Genomic DNA, 18,915 nt, shown 5'->3' with positions numbered 1-18,915 from the left:
CAGAGATGGGGTCAGAATGGTGGCTAATGGGGAAAAGTGGTAGGAGAGAGGGGAAGGTGGTAGGAGAGAGGGGAAGGTGGTAGGAGAGAGGTGAAGGTGGTAGGAGAGAGTGTGTGTGTGTGTGTGTGTGTGTGGTGTGTGTGTGTGTGTGTGTGTGTGTGTGTGTGTGTGTGTGTGTGTGTGTGTGTGTGTGTGTGTGTGTGTGTGTGTGTGTGTGTGTGTGTGTGTGTGCGTGTGTTTGTTTTCCTACATAATCAGGACTACTAACATTTCACCTGAATGTCCTGAAAAGGTAGGAAAACCTGTTGTTTTTTACATGTAAAAAAATGTTCAGGTTCTGAATTTGTTCAAATGCTATTTAAAGCTTAAAGGTTAGATTCAGGTTTTTGGTGTTATGGTTAGGTTTAGGTTTAAAGGTTAGGTATAAGGTTAGGGTTTTGGGGTTAAGGTTAGGGTTAGTAGTAGGGTTAGGGGTTAGGGAAAATAGGATTTTTAATGGTCAAACATTTTTACACTCCAGAAAGTCCTGATATTTCATGAAGTGTGTGTGTGATACATATGAGGTGTGTGTGTTACATATGATATGTGTATGTTACATATGAGTTGTGTGTGTGTGACCCTTACCGGGCACTCAGTGATATTCTGGCTCCACTGGCTCATGTTGGAGCTGTCCTCGATGGTGGTGCATCGCTTCTGCTTACGGTCCCAGCCACAGTAGGGGTCTCGGGCGTCCAGGCAGTGCCTGTAAGACCCCAGGGCACAAAGACAGCAGTCAGTGGAGAGGGACAGCACTGGAAAAACGCCTCACACCTCAACTCACTCAACAACATGTTAGCGTAAAGCTAGGAAAACAGCTCTCCCCCAATAGAACCCATACAGTATCAGACTGGTGCTTGTTGAGATGTTGACACATCAAGGGGGATCCACTCTGACATATGCTCCACTGTAAGGCACCGTGCCACACGACACGCTTCACTGCAACTAAGTGTTTGTACGCTCCAGAAAAAACACAAGCTAATTTCAGTCATTAAATCCAGGATTGTTAATGAAATGAAGTTGTCAGAGAGTCCGGGAAGGGAACCCCCTAGCTTAGGAATGCTGTTTGACAATGTGTTTGTGAAAAGGCACAGGTCAGGGCAGCCCGTAGAAATAGATACAGGACTCTGGTGTTTACCAACTTATAGAAGTAGTAGAAGAAGAACGTGGACTACTTCAAAATGTAGATGGCCTCAATGGTGCTGCCGTGCTCTCACAGACGCCATAATGGGACAGATACAATGATAAGACGTCTATCAAAGTCAATGGGCAGCCTCTCTACCATAAGACTCTGTCTGACAGGCACAGGTGAGGACAGCCTCTCTACCATAGGACCCTGTCTGACATGCACAGGTGAGGACAGCCTTTTTACCGTAGGACCCTGTGTGACAGGCACAAGTCAGGGTGACCTCTTTACCGTAGGACCCTGTGTGACAGGCACAAGTCAGGGTGGCCTCTTTACCGTAGGACCCTGTGTGACAGGCACAAGTCAGGGTGGCCTCTTTACCGTAGGACCCTGTGTGACAGGCACAAGTCAGGGTGGCCTCTTTACCGTAGGACCCTGTGTGACAGGCACAAGTCAGGGTGGCCTCTTTACCGTAGGACCCTGTGTGACAGGCACAAGTCAGGGTGGCCTCTTTACCGTAGGACCCTGTGTGACAGGCACAAGTCAGGGTGGCCTCTTTACCGTAGGACCCTGTGTGACAGGCACAAGTCAGGGTGGCCTCTTTACCGTAGGACCCTGTGTGACAGGCACAAGTCAGGGTGGCCTCTTTACCGTAGGACCCTGTGTGACAGGCACAAGTCAGGGTGGCCTCTTTACCGTAGGACCCTGTGTGACAGGCACAAGTCAGGGTGGCCTCTTTACCGTAGGACCCTGTGTGACAGGCACAAGTCAGGGTGGCCTCTTTACCGTAGGACCCTGTGTGACAGGCACAAGTCAGGGTGGCCTCTTTACCGTAGGACCCTGTGTGACAGGCACAGGTTAGGGCAGCCTCTTCATGTAGGACTCTGTGAGGGGTCCTTCTCTTCCTGGTTGTTTTTCTGGCTCCATGAGGCCGAGATGGAGCAGAGAAAACAGGTCTTATTGACCCAGAGCACTCAGTGGGCTGATGTAGAGAGCAAGAGGCCAGTGTGTGTGTGTGTGTGTGTGTGTGTGTCTGCCTTGAATTATGGAGCGGAAGAGATAGTGTGTCAACATTGTGGAAGCATTTCAAGGTAAAGTGTAGTATGACTTTTCTTATGACCCATGTAGTGCTTATGAAGACTTTGTGAACACTCTATTTAGCCTTTTATAGATGGTTTTGATTATTTGCTGTCTTTGTATCTCCTGTTCCCTTGTATCTGTGCAAGACAAGGGGTCAGTCCCAAATACCACCCTATTCCCTATTTTTTTACACTACTACCCATGGGCCCTCGTCAAATGTAGTGCACTATATAGGGAATAGGGTGCCATTTGGGACTAAGCCATCTACAATCTGGTGAATGGAATATAAATGCACTAACACCAGCCTACCTAGGACTTATTGGTATTCTGTATAGGGAGCGCGACCAACAAAGCACTCCCCTGCAATAAATAGTTGACAGATCAGTTCCTGATAATCAGCAGTAATATCAGTTTAGCAGGCAGCGGGGGAGAGACTATCTAACAACCACTGTGTTGATCACCCTGCTGACGGGCTGGCGGCTACAGACTGCACTAAATAATGGTTGTCTGAGAGGGATGGGAAGGGGGCAGGGTTATGCTCATAGGGTGTGTGTGTGTGTTTTCACACATTATTATGTACTAGGGTGTGTGTTGTGTGTGTGTGTTACACAAATTATTATGTACTAGGTTGTGTGTGTGTTACACAAATTATTATGTACTAGGGTGTGTGTGCTCTTGTGTTTGTATATATCCTGGGAGGAAAACCCCAATAAAGCCCCTACATTATTGTAGAAAACTTCCCACCCAACCCCAGCCTCCACTCCTCTTCCCCCCAACCCCATCCTCCACTCCACTCCCACCCAAACCCAGCCTCCACTCCTCTTCCCCCAAACCCAGCCTACACTCCTCTTCCCCCCCAACCCCAGCCTCTACTCCTCTTCCCCCCAACCCCAGCCTCCACTCCTCTTCCCCCCAACCCCAGCCTCTACCCCTTTTCCCACCAATCCCAGCCTCTACCTCTTTTCCCCCAACCCAAGCCTCCACTCCTCTTTCCCCAACCCCAGCCTCCACCCCTTTTCCCCCCAACAACAACCTCCACTCCTCTTCCACCCAACCCCAGCCTCCATCCCTCTTCCCCCCCAGTTAACCACTTCCCAATTCTACTCTCAACCAGTTAATCACTTCCCCATTCATTCTACTCTCCTCACAGTTAACCACTTCCTCATTCTACTCTCCTCACAGTTAACCACTTCCTCATTCTACTCTCCTCACAGTTAACCACTTCCTCATTCTACTCTCACCCAGTTAACCACTTCCTCATTCTACTCTCCTCACAGTTAACCACTTCCTCATTCTACTCTCCTCACAGTTAACCACTTCCTCATTCTACTCTCACCCAGTTAAACCCTTCCCCATTCTACTCTCCTCACAGTTAACCACTTCCTCATTCTACTCTCCCCACAGTTAATTAACTACTTCCTCATTCTACTCCCCTCACAGTTAACCCCTTCCCCATTCTACTCTCCTCACAGTTAACCCCTTCCCCATTCTACTCTCCTCACAGTTAACCCCTTCCCCATTCTACTCTCCTCACAGTTAACCACTTCCTCATTCTACTCTCCCCACAGTTAACTACTTCCTCATTCTAATCCCCTCACAGTTAACCCCTTCCCCATTCTACTCTCCTCACAGTTCTGCTATGGAGAAGGTAACCAAGGAGCTCTTTGAGATATTAAGAGGCTAAACCCACTTGGCCAATAACTACCATAGATTATAGGATTATAGCTAAAACACTAAGCAAGCTGCTAGTAAGAGAGGGCTCTCATCCATTATGCATGTAATGCAATATTTCCCTGTGTGGCTGCAAGTCAAGTCGCTAATATCGCCGTTTGTCAAGTGTATTACTGTGATTATTTATCCTTAGGGGGAGGGAAGGAATCAGTTTCTCTCAGAACAATTAAACAAACAACCCACAGCTTGAAACGTTGGTCTGTAAAGCCTAAATGTCTCCACACGCAGCTCGTAACTATGGTCTGTAGAGCCGAAAATGTCTCCACACGTGGTCGGTAACCCTGGTCTGTAGAGCCAAAATGTCTCCACACGCAGATGCCATTCAGAGCACAGAGGATAATATGAGAGAACGTAACCTGGGGGCACACTGGGGTTGATGGGATTGTGAGTGGCTAGGCTAGGTAATTCCTGACATGGGGTTGGAAGGGAGTGGCTAGGCTAGGTAGTTCCTGACATGGGGTTGGAAGGGAGTGGCTAGGCTAGGTAGTTCCTGACATGGGGTTGGAAGGGAGTGGCTAGGCTAAGTAGTTCCTGACATGGGGTTGGAAGGGAGTGGCTAAGCTAGGTAGTTCCTGACATGGGGTTGGAAGGGAGTGGCTAGGCTAGGTGATTCCTGACATGGGGTTGGAAGGGAGTGGCTAGGCTAGGTGATTCCTGACATGGGGTTGGAAGGGAGTGGCTAGGCTAGGTGATTCCTGACATGGGGTTGGAAGGGAGTGGCTAGGCTAGGTGATTCCTGACATGGGGTTGGAAGGGAGTGGCTAGGCTAGGTGATTCCTGACATGGGGTTGGAAGGGAGTGGCTAGGCTAGGTAGTTCCTGACATGGGGTTGGAAGGGAGTGGCTAGGCTAGGTGGTTCCTGACATGGGGTTGGAAGGGAGTGGCTAGGGGGATGATTAGGGCGGCAGGTAGCCTAGTGGTTAGAGCGTGGGACTAGTAACCGGAAGGTTGCAAGGTCGAATCCCCGAGCTGACAAGGTAAAAATATGCCGTTCTGCCCCTGAACAAGGCAGTTAACCCACTGTTCCTAGGACGTCATTGAAAATAAGAATTTGTTCTTAACTGAGTTGCCTAGTTAAATAAAGTAAAAAAAAAATTGGTGGCCATGAGGGCCAGATTGGATATTTTAGCCAGGACACCGGGGTTAACAACCCTACTCTATATTAAGTGCCATGGGATCTTTAATGACTACAGAGAGTCAGGGCACCCGTTTAACGTCCCATCTGAAAAACGGCACCCTACACATGGCAATGTCCCCAATCACTGCCCTGGGGCACTGGGATCTCAGAGACATGCCCGCGGTGGGATACAGGGTGGTATGCTGATGGTTAATACACAGTTAGTACACAGGATGATATGTAAAATGTGGTAAAAGATAGGGGTAGGACACATGCAATCACCATTACAACTACTTCATCTATTGTAGTAATGGGATGCCTTTCACGTTAACATCCATCCATGTCCAGTCAGTTAGGGAGGTGGTCAGTTCACTATCTTTCCCACATCAACAACCCTCTCTCCCTCTCTCTTTTTCCCTGACTGTATTTATTTCCTGTTCCCCTCCTCCTCCCTCCTCCCCTCTGACAGGTGAGCGTGATGGATCGCACAGAAAACCTCTGCTGGCACTGCAACACCATCCCAGACTGCCATTGTACTGGCTCCAGTCTGCAGCCGGAACCAGAGGAAATGAGTTTTTTCCCCACTAGCACCGGGAGAGGCAGAGGGCAGTGTTCACAAGGAGCTAGCAGGGATTCATCCAACGGGAGAGGTCAAATGTAATTACAGGAAGTCTCAGCTGGATTGGTCACTTACAGATGTGGCCAAATGTTGACACATTGCACTTTACAAAAGGAGTGCAACTGGGTAGAGTGAGCTGTTTTTTCTTTTCAAAACTCATTCAATTGCTATTTTTACCCTGCAGGCACCTGCAACTTACCACAGGTGAGATAAATTACACAGTAAATGAGAACCATTGCCTCCAACCAAGTTAATTAGAATTTTGAATAATTTAGTCTAGGCCAATCATTTTTTTTCAATTTCAGTTAGAATCCCCCCCCCCCCCCCAAAAAAAAATAAACGCATTTGAGAAGAAAAGGTGAGTCATGCAAGGGTGCCAATATATCATGCATTGGTGCCAATATATCTGACTGCATCTGTATAGTATGAACAGGGGGTAATGACATGGCAGATAAAGTATGGTATTATTCATGAGTGAATGACTGGCAAATGCTGTTCGGCTTATACTGTATGAATAAAAGCATCTGCTAAATGGCATATATTATATATGAATATACATATAAAATAATTATATGTTAATATGTATTAAACCACATATATCAGTAGTCATAACACTGTGTATGTATTGTTAGGTGTCATGGCATTGGCTGTTAGAGTGGACAGGATGTGGGACCTATGGAAGCTACAGGAGTGTAAGAAACCTTATATATCAGTAGTCATTATAGTGATAACACTACCATTCTTCATACTGTACAGTAAGGTGTGATATCATTGTAGTGATAACACCACCATTCTTCATACTGTACAGTAAGGTGTGATATCATTATAGTGATAACACCACCATTCTTCATACTGTACAGTAAGGTGTGATATCATTATAGTGATAACACTACCATTCTTCATACTGTACAGTAAGGTGTGATATCATTATAGCCATAACACTACCATTCTTCATACTGTACAGTAAGGTAAGATATCATTATAGTGATAACACCACCATTTGTCATACTGTACAGTAAGGTGTGATATCATTAGTCATAACACTACCATTCTTCATACTGTACAGTAAGGTGTGATATCATTATAGTCATAACACTACCATTCTTCATACTGTACAGTAAGGTAGAATATCATTATAGTCATAACACTACCATTCTTCATACTGTACAGTAAGGTGTGATATCATTATAGTCATAACACTACCATTCTTCATACTGTACAGTAAGGTGTGATATCATTATAGTCATAACACTACCATTCTTCATACTGTACAGTAAGGTGTGATATCATTATAGTGATAACACCACCATTCTTCATACTGTACAGTAAGGTGTGATATCATTATAGTGATAACACCACCATTTGTCATACTGTACAGTAAGGTGTGATATCATTAGTCATAACACTACCATTCTTCATACTGTACAGTAAGGTGTGATATCATTATAGTGATAACACCACCATTCTTCATACTGTAGAGTAAGGTGTGATATCATTATAGTGATAACACCACCATTCTTCATACTGTACAGTAAGGTGTGATATCATTATAGTGATAACACCACCATTCTGTCATACTGTACAGTAAGGTGTGATATCATTATAGTGATAACACCACCATTCTTCATACTGTACAGTAAGGTGTGATATCATTATAGTGATAACACCACCATTCTTCATACTGTACAGTAAGGTGTGATATCATTATAGTGATAACACCACCATTCTGTCATACTGTACAGTAAGGTGTGATATCATTATAGTCATAACACTACCATTCTTCATACTGTACAGTAAGGTGTGATATCATTATAGTGATAACACCACCATTCTTCATACTGTACAGTAAGGTGTGATATCATTATAGTCATAACACTCCCATTCTTCATACTGTACAGTAAGGTGTGATATCATTATAGTGATAACACCACCATTCTTCATACTGTACAGTAAGGTGTGATACCATTATAGTGATAACACCACCATTCTTCATACTGTACAGTAAGGTGTGATACCATTATAGTGATAACACCACCATTCTTCATACTGTACAGTAAGGTGTGATATCATTATAGTGATAACACCACCATTCTTCATACTGTACAGTAAGGTGTGATATCATTATAGTCATAACACTACCATTCTTCATACTGTACAGTAAGGTGTGATATCATTATAGTGATAACACCACCATTCTTCATACTGTACAGTAAGGTGTGATATCATTATAGTCATAACACTCCCATTCTTCATACTGTACAGTAAGGTGTGATATCATTATAGTGATAACACCACCATTCTTCATACTGTACAGTAAGGTGTGATATCATTATAGTGATAACACCACCATTCTTCATACTGTACAGTAAGGTGTGATACCATTATAGTAATAACACTACCATTCTTCATACTGTACAGTAAGGTAGAATATCATTATAGTCATAACACTATCATTCTTCATACTGTACAGTAAGGTGAGACATCATTATAGTGATAACACCACCATTCTTCATACTGTACAGTAAGGTGTGATACCATTATAGTAATAACACCACCATTCTTCATACTGTACAGTAAGGTGAGACATCATTGGGTGTCTGCGGTCCTATGGAAGCTACGGGGGGCTGTGGGGTGTAGGAGACCTCATATATCAGTAGTCACAACAGTAATAACGCCACCATTCCTGCATTTGACTACTTCCTGTCTGGATCAGTCAGACCCTGCTAGGCTGGAGGACAGAAAGTTTGGCTTCTTTCCAATTAACTGTCACTAAGATGATTAGCTTCAGGTAGAATACTGATACAATATTATTGTTATCTTCTGGACTTTGCCCTCACCAGTAGATACATCCACTTTCCAGAACCAGAAGGAAGTAGTTTATAAACAAAGACACTTCGTAAACATTGCAAAGGCAGGTTTGATTGAACTGCAGCCTATAAGTGGTGTGGTATTGAAGCGGTCTTCTTACCCTTCAGTTTTGTAGCTGGAGCATCTTTCCAGTGGGATCTTCAGCACCCTGTCGCTAAGCCCCACAAACAACGACCTATCACTGTGGAGGATTTCAAGGCTCTTGATTGGCTCGCTTTCGCCCTCGGGGAGGAGCCTCATCTCTTCCAGGTAACACCCCCGCATGCTTTTATTGGTCGTGGAGAGGGCCTTCAGGATGGTGCCGTATTCTTATTGGACAAACAGACAAAATGAGACATCTAGCTTCCGTTTCCCTCCCTCTCTCCCTCCCTCTCTCTCTCCCTCTCCCTCTATCCCTCCCTCCCTCTCTCTCCCTCTCTCTCTCCTTCCTGTTGATTCACCAGTGCCGATGTACATGACGTGGTAGAGGGTGTCTCGGCCCTGCACGATGTCCACCACCAGCTTGGAGAAACGGATGTTGTCCTGGTACAGGAGGGGGTCGGTGGAGACGGGCTGCACCACGTCAGACATGAGGAAGAGACGCTGGGCGTCCTGCAGGCTGCGCTCCGTCTGGTTCTCCCCTGGACCACGCTCCTCCAGGGTATCACACTGAGGGGGCAGACAGAGGGAAGGACAACTTTTTGATTTTTAACATAAAAGTCCCTTTCCTAAATTATACTGATTTATTTTGCAATAAACCAGAGATCACAAGGTGGAGCCTAGGAGCTTGATGAAAGGCTCATTTGAGTCATTGACTAGTGGAATCAGGTGTGATGAAAGGCTCATTTGAGTCATTGACTAGTGGAATCAGGTGTGATGAAAGGCTCATTTGAGTCATTGACTAGTGGAATCAGGTGTGATGAAAGGCTCATTTGAGTCATTGACTAGTGGAATCAGGTGTGATGAAAGGCTCATTTGAGTCACTGACTAGTGGAATCAGGTGTGATGAAAGGCTCATTTGTCACGTCCTGACCATAGTAAGTTGTTATTTTCTATGGTAGAGTAGGTCAGGACGTGACAGGGGGTGTTTGTTCTATGTTTTGTATTTCTATGTTTTAGTTCTAGTTTTTCTATTTCTATGTTGGGATTGTTTGAGTTGATCTCTAATTGGAGGCAGCTGATCCTCGTTGCCTCTGATTAGAGATCATATTTAAGTAGGGGTTTTTCTTCCTGGGTTTTGTGGGTAGTTGTTTTCTGTTTAGTGTATGTTCACCTGACGGAACTGTTGTCGGTCGTTTTGTTGTTTTGTTCTAGTGTCTTCATAATAAAAGTGAATATGAGCACTATACACGCTGCGCCTTGGTCCCCTTTATACGACCCGCGTTACATCATTTGAGTCACTGACTAGTGGAATCAGGTGTGATGAAAGGCTCATTTGAGTCACCGACTAGTGGAATCAGGTGTGATGAAAGGCTCATTTGAGTCACCGACTAGTGGAATCAGGTGTGATGAAAGGCTCATTTGAGTCACCGACTAGTGGAATCAGGTGTGATGAAAGGCTCATTTGAGTCACCGACTAGTGGAATCAGGTGTGATGAAAGGCTCATTTGAGTCACCGACTAGTGGAATCAGGTGTGATGAAAGGCTCATTTGAGTCACCGACTAGTGGAATCAGGTGTGATGAAAGGCTCATTTGAGTCACCGACTAGTGGAATCAGGTGTGATGAAAGGCTCATTTGAGTCACCGACTAGTGGAATCAGGTGTGATGAAAGGCTCATTTGAGTCACCGACTAGTGGAATCAGGTGTGATGAAAGGCTCATTTGAGTCACCGACTAGTGGAATCAGGTGTGATGAAAGGCTCATTTGAGTCACCGACTAGTGGAATCAGGTGTGATGAAAGGCTCATTTGAGTCACCGACTAGTGGAATCAGGTGTGATGAAAGGCTCATTTGAGTCACCGACTAGTGGAATCAGGTGTGATGAAAGGCTCATTTGAGTCACTGACTAGTGGAATCAGGTGCGATGAAAGGCTCATTTGAGTCACCGACTAGTGGAATCAGGTGTGATGAAAGGCTCATTTGAGTCACCGACTAGTGGAATCAGGTGCGATGAAAGGCTCATTTGAGTCACCGACTAGTGGAATCAGGTGTGCTAGTTCAGAGCTACAAGACATACGTGAAACATCTTGGTCCCTGAGTAAAGGGCTGGGAAACAGTGAAATAAGGAATCTTGTAGAAGACCAGACAGTAGACTTTGCATCGTCCCCTACCTGGAAGTTGGGGATGGGGTTGGGGATGGAGAGCCAGCTTGTACGAGGGTTCTCCTGGTAACGGAACGGTCCGTTGAAAGCCTGGGTGATGGCGCTGAGGTTGAAAGCACACACAGCTGACGCAGAGATGCTGTTCCTGTTAGGAGGAGAGGGACATAAAGACATCAGGAAACCGTGACTCAGAGGCCATGGCAGTGAACCAATCGATGCTGTTTTTAACGGTGAGCGAGCGTTGTGCCCTTTCCTTTTCAATGATGATCAAATGTTTTGGTTGCACCTCGACTCACGTTGGTTGAGCGCCGTCCACTTTTTTCAATCCAATCCATCAAATACATTTATAAAGCCCGTTGCACGTACATCAGCAGGAAAAATACAGCAGCCTATTTGATACAAGAAACCACTGTTCATAAAGAACTGAATTGATGTGTAAGACCTACTTATATTCTTAGTTCAAAAGAGAGCTTAATGACATCTACAATATACAGAGACATTTATCTATCAATTATAATAGTTATCATCACTATGAATATAAGGTATAATATGGCACATAATTGGATAATGACAGGATAATGACAGGATAATGACAGGATAATGATTTTTGATGATCTCCCACAGACTTGGTTGTCTTTATTTCCTATAGACCAGCTCCCTTAAACATTCCTCACAGTCATTCAAACCTCTCAGCTGCAAAACAGACAAAGTATTCACTGGTAAAAGGAGTGAAAGGGTAAGTAGATAAGGACTACAACAAGGAACTGCAACCGACACACAAGGCAAAACTCATAGTAATAGAATCTACAGAACATTCAAGTTAATGATGGCATAATGGGTGGACTGGCAGCCATTGCGAGGGCACCCGTGTAACAGTCAAATTGCCAGGGTTAGAGGTTCCAAGCCCTTTCTGTAGATTCTATTTATATGGTAAAACCCTCCGTATCAGAGAGATCCAGGCGCAGATCAAGACACGCCACGTCTTCATCACTAAGGTCTTTCAGAGTTGTTCCTGTTATCCCTGGAGGATACCTGAGATCACTATCGTTTCAATGCCTTGCAGCCTGTCTTTTGTCTGTGCGACTGGGATAAGATGTCTTTCTCAATACCTCAGAGTTTACAAGCCTTTTAGCTCTGCCCTGGGCGATTCCAAAATGGACCTCAGACAGAAGAGTGCTTGTGCCAGTAATATGGGCCCAAACTGATGCTACCGCTCTCTCTCTCTCTCAATAGGACCATTAGTACAGGTATGAAAGGAACCACTGGGGTACTGTACTTTAGCAGGCTGTACTGTAGCAGGCTGTACTGTAGCGGACTGCAGTGTAGCGGGCTGCACTGTAGCGGGCTGCACTGTAGCAGGCTGTACTGTAGCAGGCTGTACTGTAGCTGACTGTAGCGGACTGTACTGTAGCGGACTGTACTGTAGCAGGCTATACTGTAGCGGACTGCACTGTAGCGGGCTGCACTGTAGCAGGCTGTACTGTATCAGACTGTACTGTATCTGACTGTAGCAGACTGTACTGTAGCAGACTGTACTGTATCAGGCTGTACTGTAGCAGACTGTACTGTAGCGGACTGCACTGTAGCTGACTGTAGCGGACTGTACTGTATCAGACTGTACTGTAGCACTGTACTGTAGCAGACTGTACTGTAGCGGACTGTACTGTAGCGGACTGTACTGTATCATGACTGTAGCAGGCTGTACTGTAGCTGTACTGTAGCGGACTGTACTGTAGCTGACTGTAGCTGCACTCGTGACTGTAGCAGACTGTACTGTAGCGGATTGTACTGTAGCGGACTGTACTGTATCAGACTGTATCAGACTGTACTGTAGCAGACTGTACTGTAGCCGGCTGTACTGTAACTGACTGTACTGTATCAGACTGTACTGTATCAGACTGTACTGTATCAGACTGTACTGTAGCAGACATTTACATTTTAGTCATTTAGCAGACGTTCTTATCCAGAGCGACTTACAGTAGTGAATGCATACATTTCATTTCATGCATTTCTTTTTTTTTGTTTTTTGTGCTGGCCCCCCGTGGGAATCGAACCCACAACCCTGGCATTGCAAACACCATGCTCTACCAACTGAGCCACAGGGAAGACTGTACTGTATCTGACTGTACTGTATCAGACTGTAGCTGACTGTACTGTGGCAGACTGTAGCAGACTGTACTGTAGCAGACTGTACTGTATCTGGCTGTAGCTGACTGTATTGTATCTGACTGTACAGTAGCTGACTACTGTAGCTGGCTGTAGCTGACTGTACTGTATCTGACTGTACTGTATCAGACCAAGGAGGAGGAACATGGGACTACAGACTGACAGAGAGGGGTTCTGAACAGACCAAGGAGGAGGAACATGGGACTACAGACTGACAGAGAGGGGTTCTGAACAGACCAAGGAGGAGGAACATGGGACTACAGACTGACAGAGAGGGGTTCTGAACAGACCAAGGAGGAGGAACATGGGACTACAGACTGACAGAGAGGGGTTCTGAACAGACCAAGGAGGAGGAACATGGGACTACAGACTGACAGAGAGGGGTTCTGAACAGACCAAGGAGGAGGAACATGGGACTACAGACTGACAGAGAGGGGTTCTGAACAGACCAAGGAGGAGGAACATGGGACTACAGACTGACAGAGAGGGGTTCTGAACAGACCAAGGAGGAGGAACATGGGACTACAGACTGACAGAGAGGGGTTCTGAACAGACCAAGGAGGAGGAACATGGGACTACAGACTGACAGAGAGGGGTTCTGAACAGACCAAGGAGGAGGAACATGGGACTACAGACTGACAGAGAGGGGTTCTGAACAGACCAAGGAGGAGGAACATGGGACTACAGACTGACAGAGAGGGGTTCTGAACAGACCAAGGAGGAGGAACATGGGACTACAGACTGACAGAGAGGGGTTCTGAACAGAATATGATGCTTTGGGCTATGCACAGAGTAGGACCGACACACTGACTGACAGACAGACAGACAGACAGACAGACAGCAACCCAAAACCTGATAGGGTTAACTAACACAAATGGTTGACCACAATCGATTTCCACAACCCTTTGAGTTTGAAAACTATTTAAGTGTTTCACAGTCACACAGAAATGTTCTCAGCTGGTTATCCTCCAACACCATTCTTCCTTGCGGACTAAAACGTCTCTCCCAGACAAGGTTCTGCTCTGTCGCTACGCCAAGGGCACCAACACAGACAGAGACAGGAGAAAAGACTCTAGAAGTGATTTTCACTTCCCTCCTCTCAGCATTTGTCCAAACAGCCTGAAATTACAAGAGAGGATTGCCTCGCTGGGTTGTAGTCCCTTTGTAATATGCTTCTTAGCATCTGTAAAACCTTCAGCCTCAGCAGGATGCTGTTAGGGCAATGTGTAAATACATTGACTAAAACAAAGTGGGACTGGATAGATGGAGAATAAAGGTATGTGTAAGTGAGCTTGTGCGTCTGTTGTGTGTGTGTGTGTGTGGCTACTAAATTATGCTGTCATTCACTTATTGGGGCTGTTTTAAAGGTCCTCCTTGTACTTTTGCAGATGTGTGTGTGTGTGTGTGTGTGTGTGTGTGTGTGTGTGTGTGTGTGTGTGTGTGTGTGTGTGTGTGTGTGTGTGTGTGTGTGTGTGTGTGTGTGGGTGTGTGCCTACATCTATACATGTATATATTTACAGTACCAGTCAAACGTTTGAACACACCTACTCATTCCAGGGTTTTTCTTTATTTTTACTATTTTATACATTGTAGAATAATAGTGAAGATATCAAAACTATGAAATAGCACATATGGAATCATGTAGTAAGCAAAAAAGTGTTAAACAAATATTTGAGATTCTTCAAAGTAGCCACCCTTTGCCTTGATGACAGCTTTGCAATGTAGAAAATAGTAAAAAATTAAGAAAAACCCTTGAATGAGTAGGTGTGTCCAAACTTTTGACTGGTTCTGTACATGTAAAAGTGCCTGTGTGTGTATGACTGACAATGTGTGTGTTCATTTTATGTGTGTGTGTATGTGCGTCTGTGTGTAGGTGTGTGTCTGTGTGTATGTGCACGTGTGTCACTCTCACTCACACGTTGGTGGTGAAGATGCCGTAGATGAGGTCCTGTTCGGGCAGATAGAAGGTGCTCTGCAGCTCGTTATAGTAGAAGGTGATTTCTCCTGACCGCGAGCAGTTCAACCGCGCCTTCATGAACGTAGTCCAAGTGTCCTCCAATAGGAAGCGACCGCCCACGTCGTTCTTACAGACCCGGGCGACCCGGGAGAACACGGTCCGACCGCAGTCGTGTTCGACTGCGTTCTCTCTCAGGAAGAAATAGGTGAAAAGACCCACCTCATAGACTGAGATAAAGTGAGGGTCTGGAGGAGGGAGGGGAGGAGGAGAGGAGGAGAAGTAGGGAGAAGGGAAGGGCGAGAGGGAGGGGAGAAGAGAGGAATAGAGAAAGAGATGGAGGGAAGGTGTAAGTTAGGCATGAGATATGGTATTTCAGCTCCAAACGTCTGATGCAGCGGCAGGAATGTGAGCAATGATGTTCTTGGCATGGAATCAGTATCTTTCTCTTCCTTACACTTTCCTATTACCATTATGACTCATCCTCTAGGATTCCTTTCACGTTAGAACATAAGGAGTGCCTCTAGCCAGTTACAGTTGGCTGTTCAGTAATGTACTGGCATTGAAATAGAATTGCTAGAATGCAAATACCCCATCAAGTCTATGTTCCCTGATGGCTGGACCGGCAGCCATATTGAATGTACCCATAGCCAGGAAGCAAAGCAGGAAGTACAGTCATGATCCAATTCTATTCCTACACTATTAGACAAAAGAGTTCCAAAAGGGTTATTCGGCTGTCCCTATAGGATAACCCTTTTTGGCTCTAGGTAGAACCCTTTTGGGGGTTCAACATGGATCCCAAAAGGGTTCTACCTGGAACTAAAAAGGTTCTACCTGGCACCAAAAAGGGTTCTTCTAAGCGTTCTCTTTTTTTCTAAGAGTTTATGGTACAGATGAGTGTTTACCGTTGAGCCATTTGGAGTTGTACTGGGCTGTTCGCAGCGGCGGCATGTTACCAAGGCTACGGTAGATGACGGGGTCACGACCCGAGAAGTCGATGACAGTGGCGGCGTAGAGTTCGCCCTTCTCTGTTACCATGGCAGTGGAGTTGTGACGCGGGTCGTAGGGGCATCTCGCCACCCCGTTCACCGTGTCCATCACCCGACTGATGTTTCCTATCTGGAAGAGGATGGAAGAAGGGTGAGGATAGAGGGTGTTTACATAGAGGTATGTCCATACTAGGATCCTATACAGCAGGAACAAGCCACTCCATTCAGCTGCGGGATGATTTCTGTCGGAGCGGATGTCGGGGGCCCGGAACATAATTATTATAATTTGTACACTGTAAATAGACCACAACTAAGCCGAAAAATATATTGTATTTGAAAATAACAATCCCTTCATATGTTAATTACATTGAGACACGATCATGTCTCCTTTTTTACTCGTGGGAATACTGGGGAACAGATTTCTTAAATGAATCTTTATTTTACCAAAAACGTAAATCCCCCGCGGGCCGGTTTTGGTGCAGACACCTGCTATATAGTATGCATGGCCAAAACATCACTTCATACTATACTGAACAAAAATAGAAACACAACATGGAAAGTGTTGGTCCCATGTTTCATCTGCTGAAATAAAAAATCCCAGAAATGTTCCATATGCACAAAAAGCTTATTTCTCTAAAATTTTGGCCACAAATTTGTTTACATCCCTGTTAGTGCATCTTATGTGGGGGACAATAAAAGGCCACTCTAAAATGTACAGTTTTGTTACACAACGCCACAGATGTCTCAAATTTTTAAGGGGGGGGGGGGGTGCAATTGGCATGCTGACTGCAGGAATGTCCACCAGAGCTGTTGCCAGAGAATTGAATGTTAGTTTCTCTACCATAAGCCCACTCCAACGTCTCCTGTTACTCCTCTCTCATCTCCCTCTCCTGTTACTCCTCTCTCATCTCCCTCTCCTGTTTCTCCTGTTACTCCTCTCTCATCCCCCCTCTCCTGTTACTCCTCTCTCATCCCCCTCTCCTGTTACTCCTCTCTCATCCCCCCTCTCCTGTTACTCCTCTCTCATCCCCCCTCTCCTGTTACTCCTCTCTCATCCCCCCTCTCCTGTTACTCCTCTCCCTCTCCTGTTACTCCTCTCTCATCTCCTTCAACTCTATCTTCATCCTCCTCTCCCTCTCCCTCTTACCTGCCGGGTGGTGCAGACGGGGGTAAAGGCGTTGGTTCCACAGGTAAAGATCCGCCTCCCGGTGATGAGCAGGACCCGGATGTAGTTCTGACACTCATCCTGCGGGGGCGGGAACATAACACCACCATACAATAGTCTATGTTCATTTATTCCTGTACAAGGTTAGTACAGCTTCTAGTACATTTCATTGAATCTATCTAAATATCTCTGGTGAGGGCAGCCCCTTTAATGTAGAACTCTACCAGTCATCTGTCTTTCTCTATCTAAATATCTCTGGTGAGGGCAGCCCCTTTAATGTAGAACTCTACCAGTCATCTGTCTTTATCTAAATATCTCTGGTGAGGGCAGCCCCTTTAATGTAGAATTCTACCAGTCGTCTGTCTCTCTCTATCTAAATATCTCTGGTGAGGGCAGCCCCTTTAATGTAGAACTCTACCGGTCGTTGTCACGTCCTGACCATAGAAAGCTGTTATTTTCTATGGTAGAGTAGGTCAGGGCGTGACCTTTTCTTCTAATTTAGTTTTCTATGTTGTGATGTTCTAGTTTTGTATTTCTATGTTGGGCTTTGTGTGGGATGATCTCCAATTAGAGGCAGCTGGTCATCGTTGTCTCTGATTGGAGATCATACTTAAGTAGGTGTTTTTCCCCACCTGGGTTTGTGGGAGATTGTTTTTGAGTTAGTGTATGTTTCACCTCTGCGTCACGGTTTGTTGTTTTTTGTTCTTTAGTTTATGTTTATGTATTGCATAGTTTCACAGTGAAAATAAAATGTGGAATGACACACACGCTGCACTTTGGTCCGCTCCTTCCTACGACAACCGTGACAGTCGTCTGTCTTTCTCCATCTAAATATCTCTGGTGAGGGCAGCCCCTTTAATGTAGAACTCTACCAGTCATCTGTCTTTCTCTATCTAAATATCTCTGGTGAGGGCAGCCCCTTTAATGTAGAACTCTACCAGTCATCTGTCTTTATCTATCTAAATATCTCTGGTGAGGGCAGCCCCTTTAATGTAGAACTCTACCAGTCATCTGTCTTTCTCTATCTAAATATCTCTGGTGAGGGCAGCCCCTTTAATGTAGAACTCTACCAGTCATCTGGCTTTATCTATCTAAATATCTCTGGTGAGGGCAGCCCCTTTAATGTAGAACTCTACCAGTCATCTGTCTTTCTCTATCTAAATATCTCTGGTGAGGGCAGCCCCTTTAATGTAGAACTCTACCAGTCATCTGTCTTTCTCTATCTAAATAGTCCAGAACTGCCAGACAGCTATAATACCTCTGTCTTTCCTTTGCTCTGACACGACCGCTTGGTGTCTTCATCTGGTCCCCATTCTACTGCCTGGAGAAGAAAATGACACACAAAAAAATTGCATATAAACGTGTGCACAATAACGTGGACAGAATGTGTAGATTGGATCCTTGCTAAATCAGATTTAGTATGGGATATGTATTGTATATACTATTATACATACACAAAAGTTTAGCCACACCGTTGCTGACAAGTGTATAAAATTGAGAGCACAGCCATGCAATCTCCATAGACAAACATTGACAGTAGAATGACCCATACTGACTTTCAACGTGGCACCATCATAGGATGCCACCTTTCCAACAAGTCAGTTCATCAAATTTCTGCCCTGCTGGAGCTTCCCCGGTCAACTGTAAGTGCTGTTATTGTGAAGTGGAACATCTAGGAGCAACAATGGCTCAGCCGCGAAGTGGTAGGCCACAAAAGCTCACAGAACGGGACATCCGAGTGCTGAAGCGCGTAGCTCGTAAAAATACTCTGTCCTCGATTGCAGCACTCACTACCGAGTTCCAAACTGCCTCTGGAAGCAACA

At 45.3% G+C, this 18,915-nt stretch overlaps 1 protein-coding gene across 1 annotated transcript in view; it reads right to left on the bottom strand.

Annotated features, from left to right (window-relative positions):
• The window catches only part of LOC106573968 (semaphorin-5B), a 95,119-nt gene that overhangs the window by 17,590 nt on the left and 58,614 nt on the right, over positions 1-18,915 (bottom strand). The window contains exons 5-12 of the mRNA XM_082963048.1: positions 18,351-18,413; positions 17,075-17,173; positions 15,844-16,057; positions 14,901-15,186; positions 10,828-10,963; positions 9,018-9,225; positions 8,678-8,885; positions 625-742 (exon numbers count right to left, since the gene is read on the bottom strand). Of these exons, the coding sequence (XP_082819174.1) occupies positions 625-742; positions 8,678-8,885; positions 9,018-9,225; positions 10,828-10,963; positions 14,901-15,186; positions 15,844-16,057; positions 17,075-17,173; positions 18,351-18,413 (1,332 nt within the window). The remainder of the gene's footprint in view (positions 1-624; positions 743-8,677; positions 8,886-9,017; positions 9,226-10,827; positions 10,964-14,900; positions 15,187-15,843; positions 16,058-17,074; positions 17,174-18,350; positions 18,414-18,915) is intronic.

Source organism: Salmo salar, chromosome 16, assembly GCF_965601325.2.
Source record: "Salmo salar chromosome 16, fSalSal1, whole genome shotgun sequence".
Classification (NCBI taxonomy): domain Eukaryota; kingdom Metazoa; phylum Chordata; class Actinopteri; order Salmoniformes; family Salmonidae; genus Salmo; species Salmo salar.
This window is presented reverse-complemented; position numbering and strand designations above follow the sequence as displayed.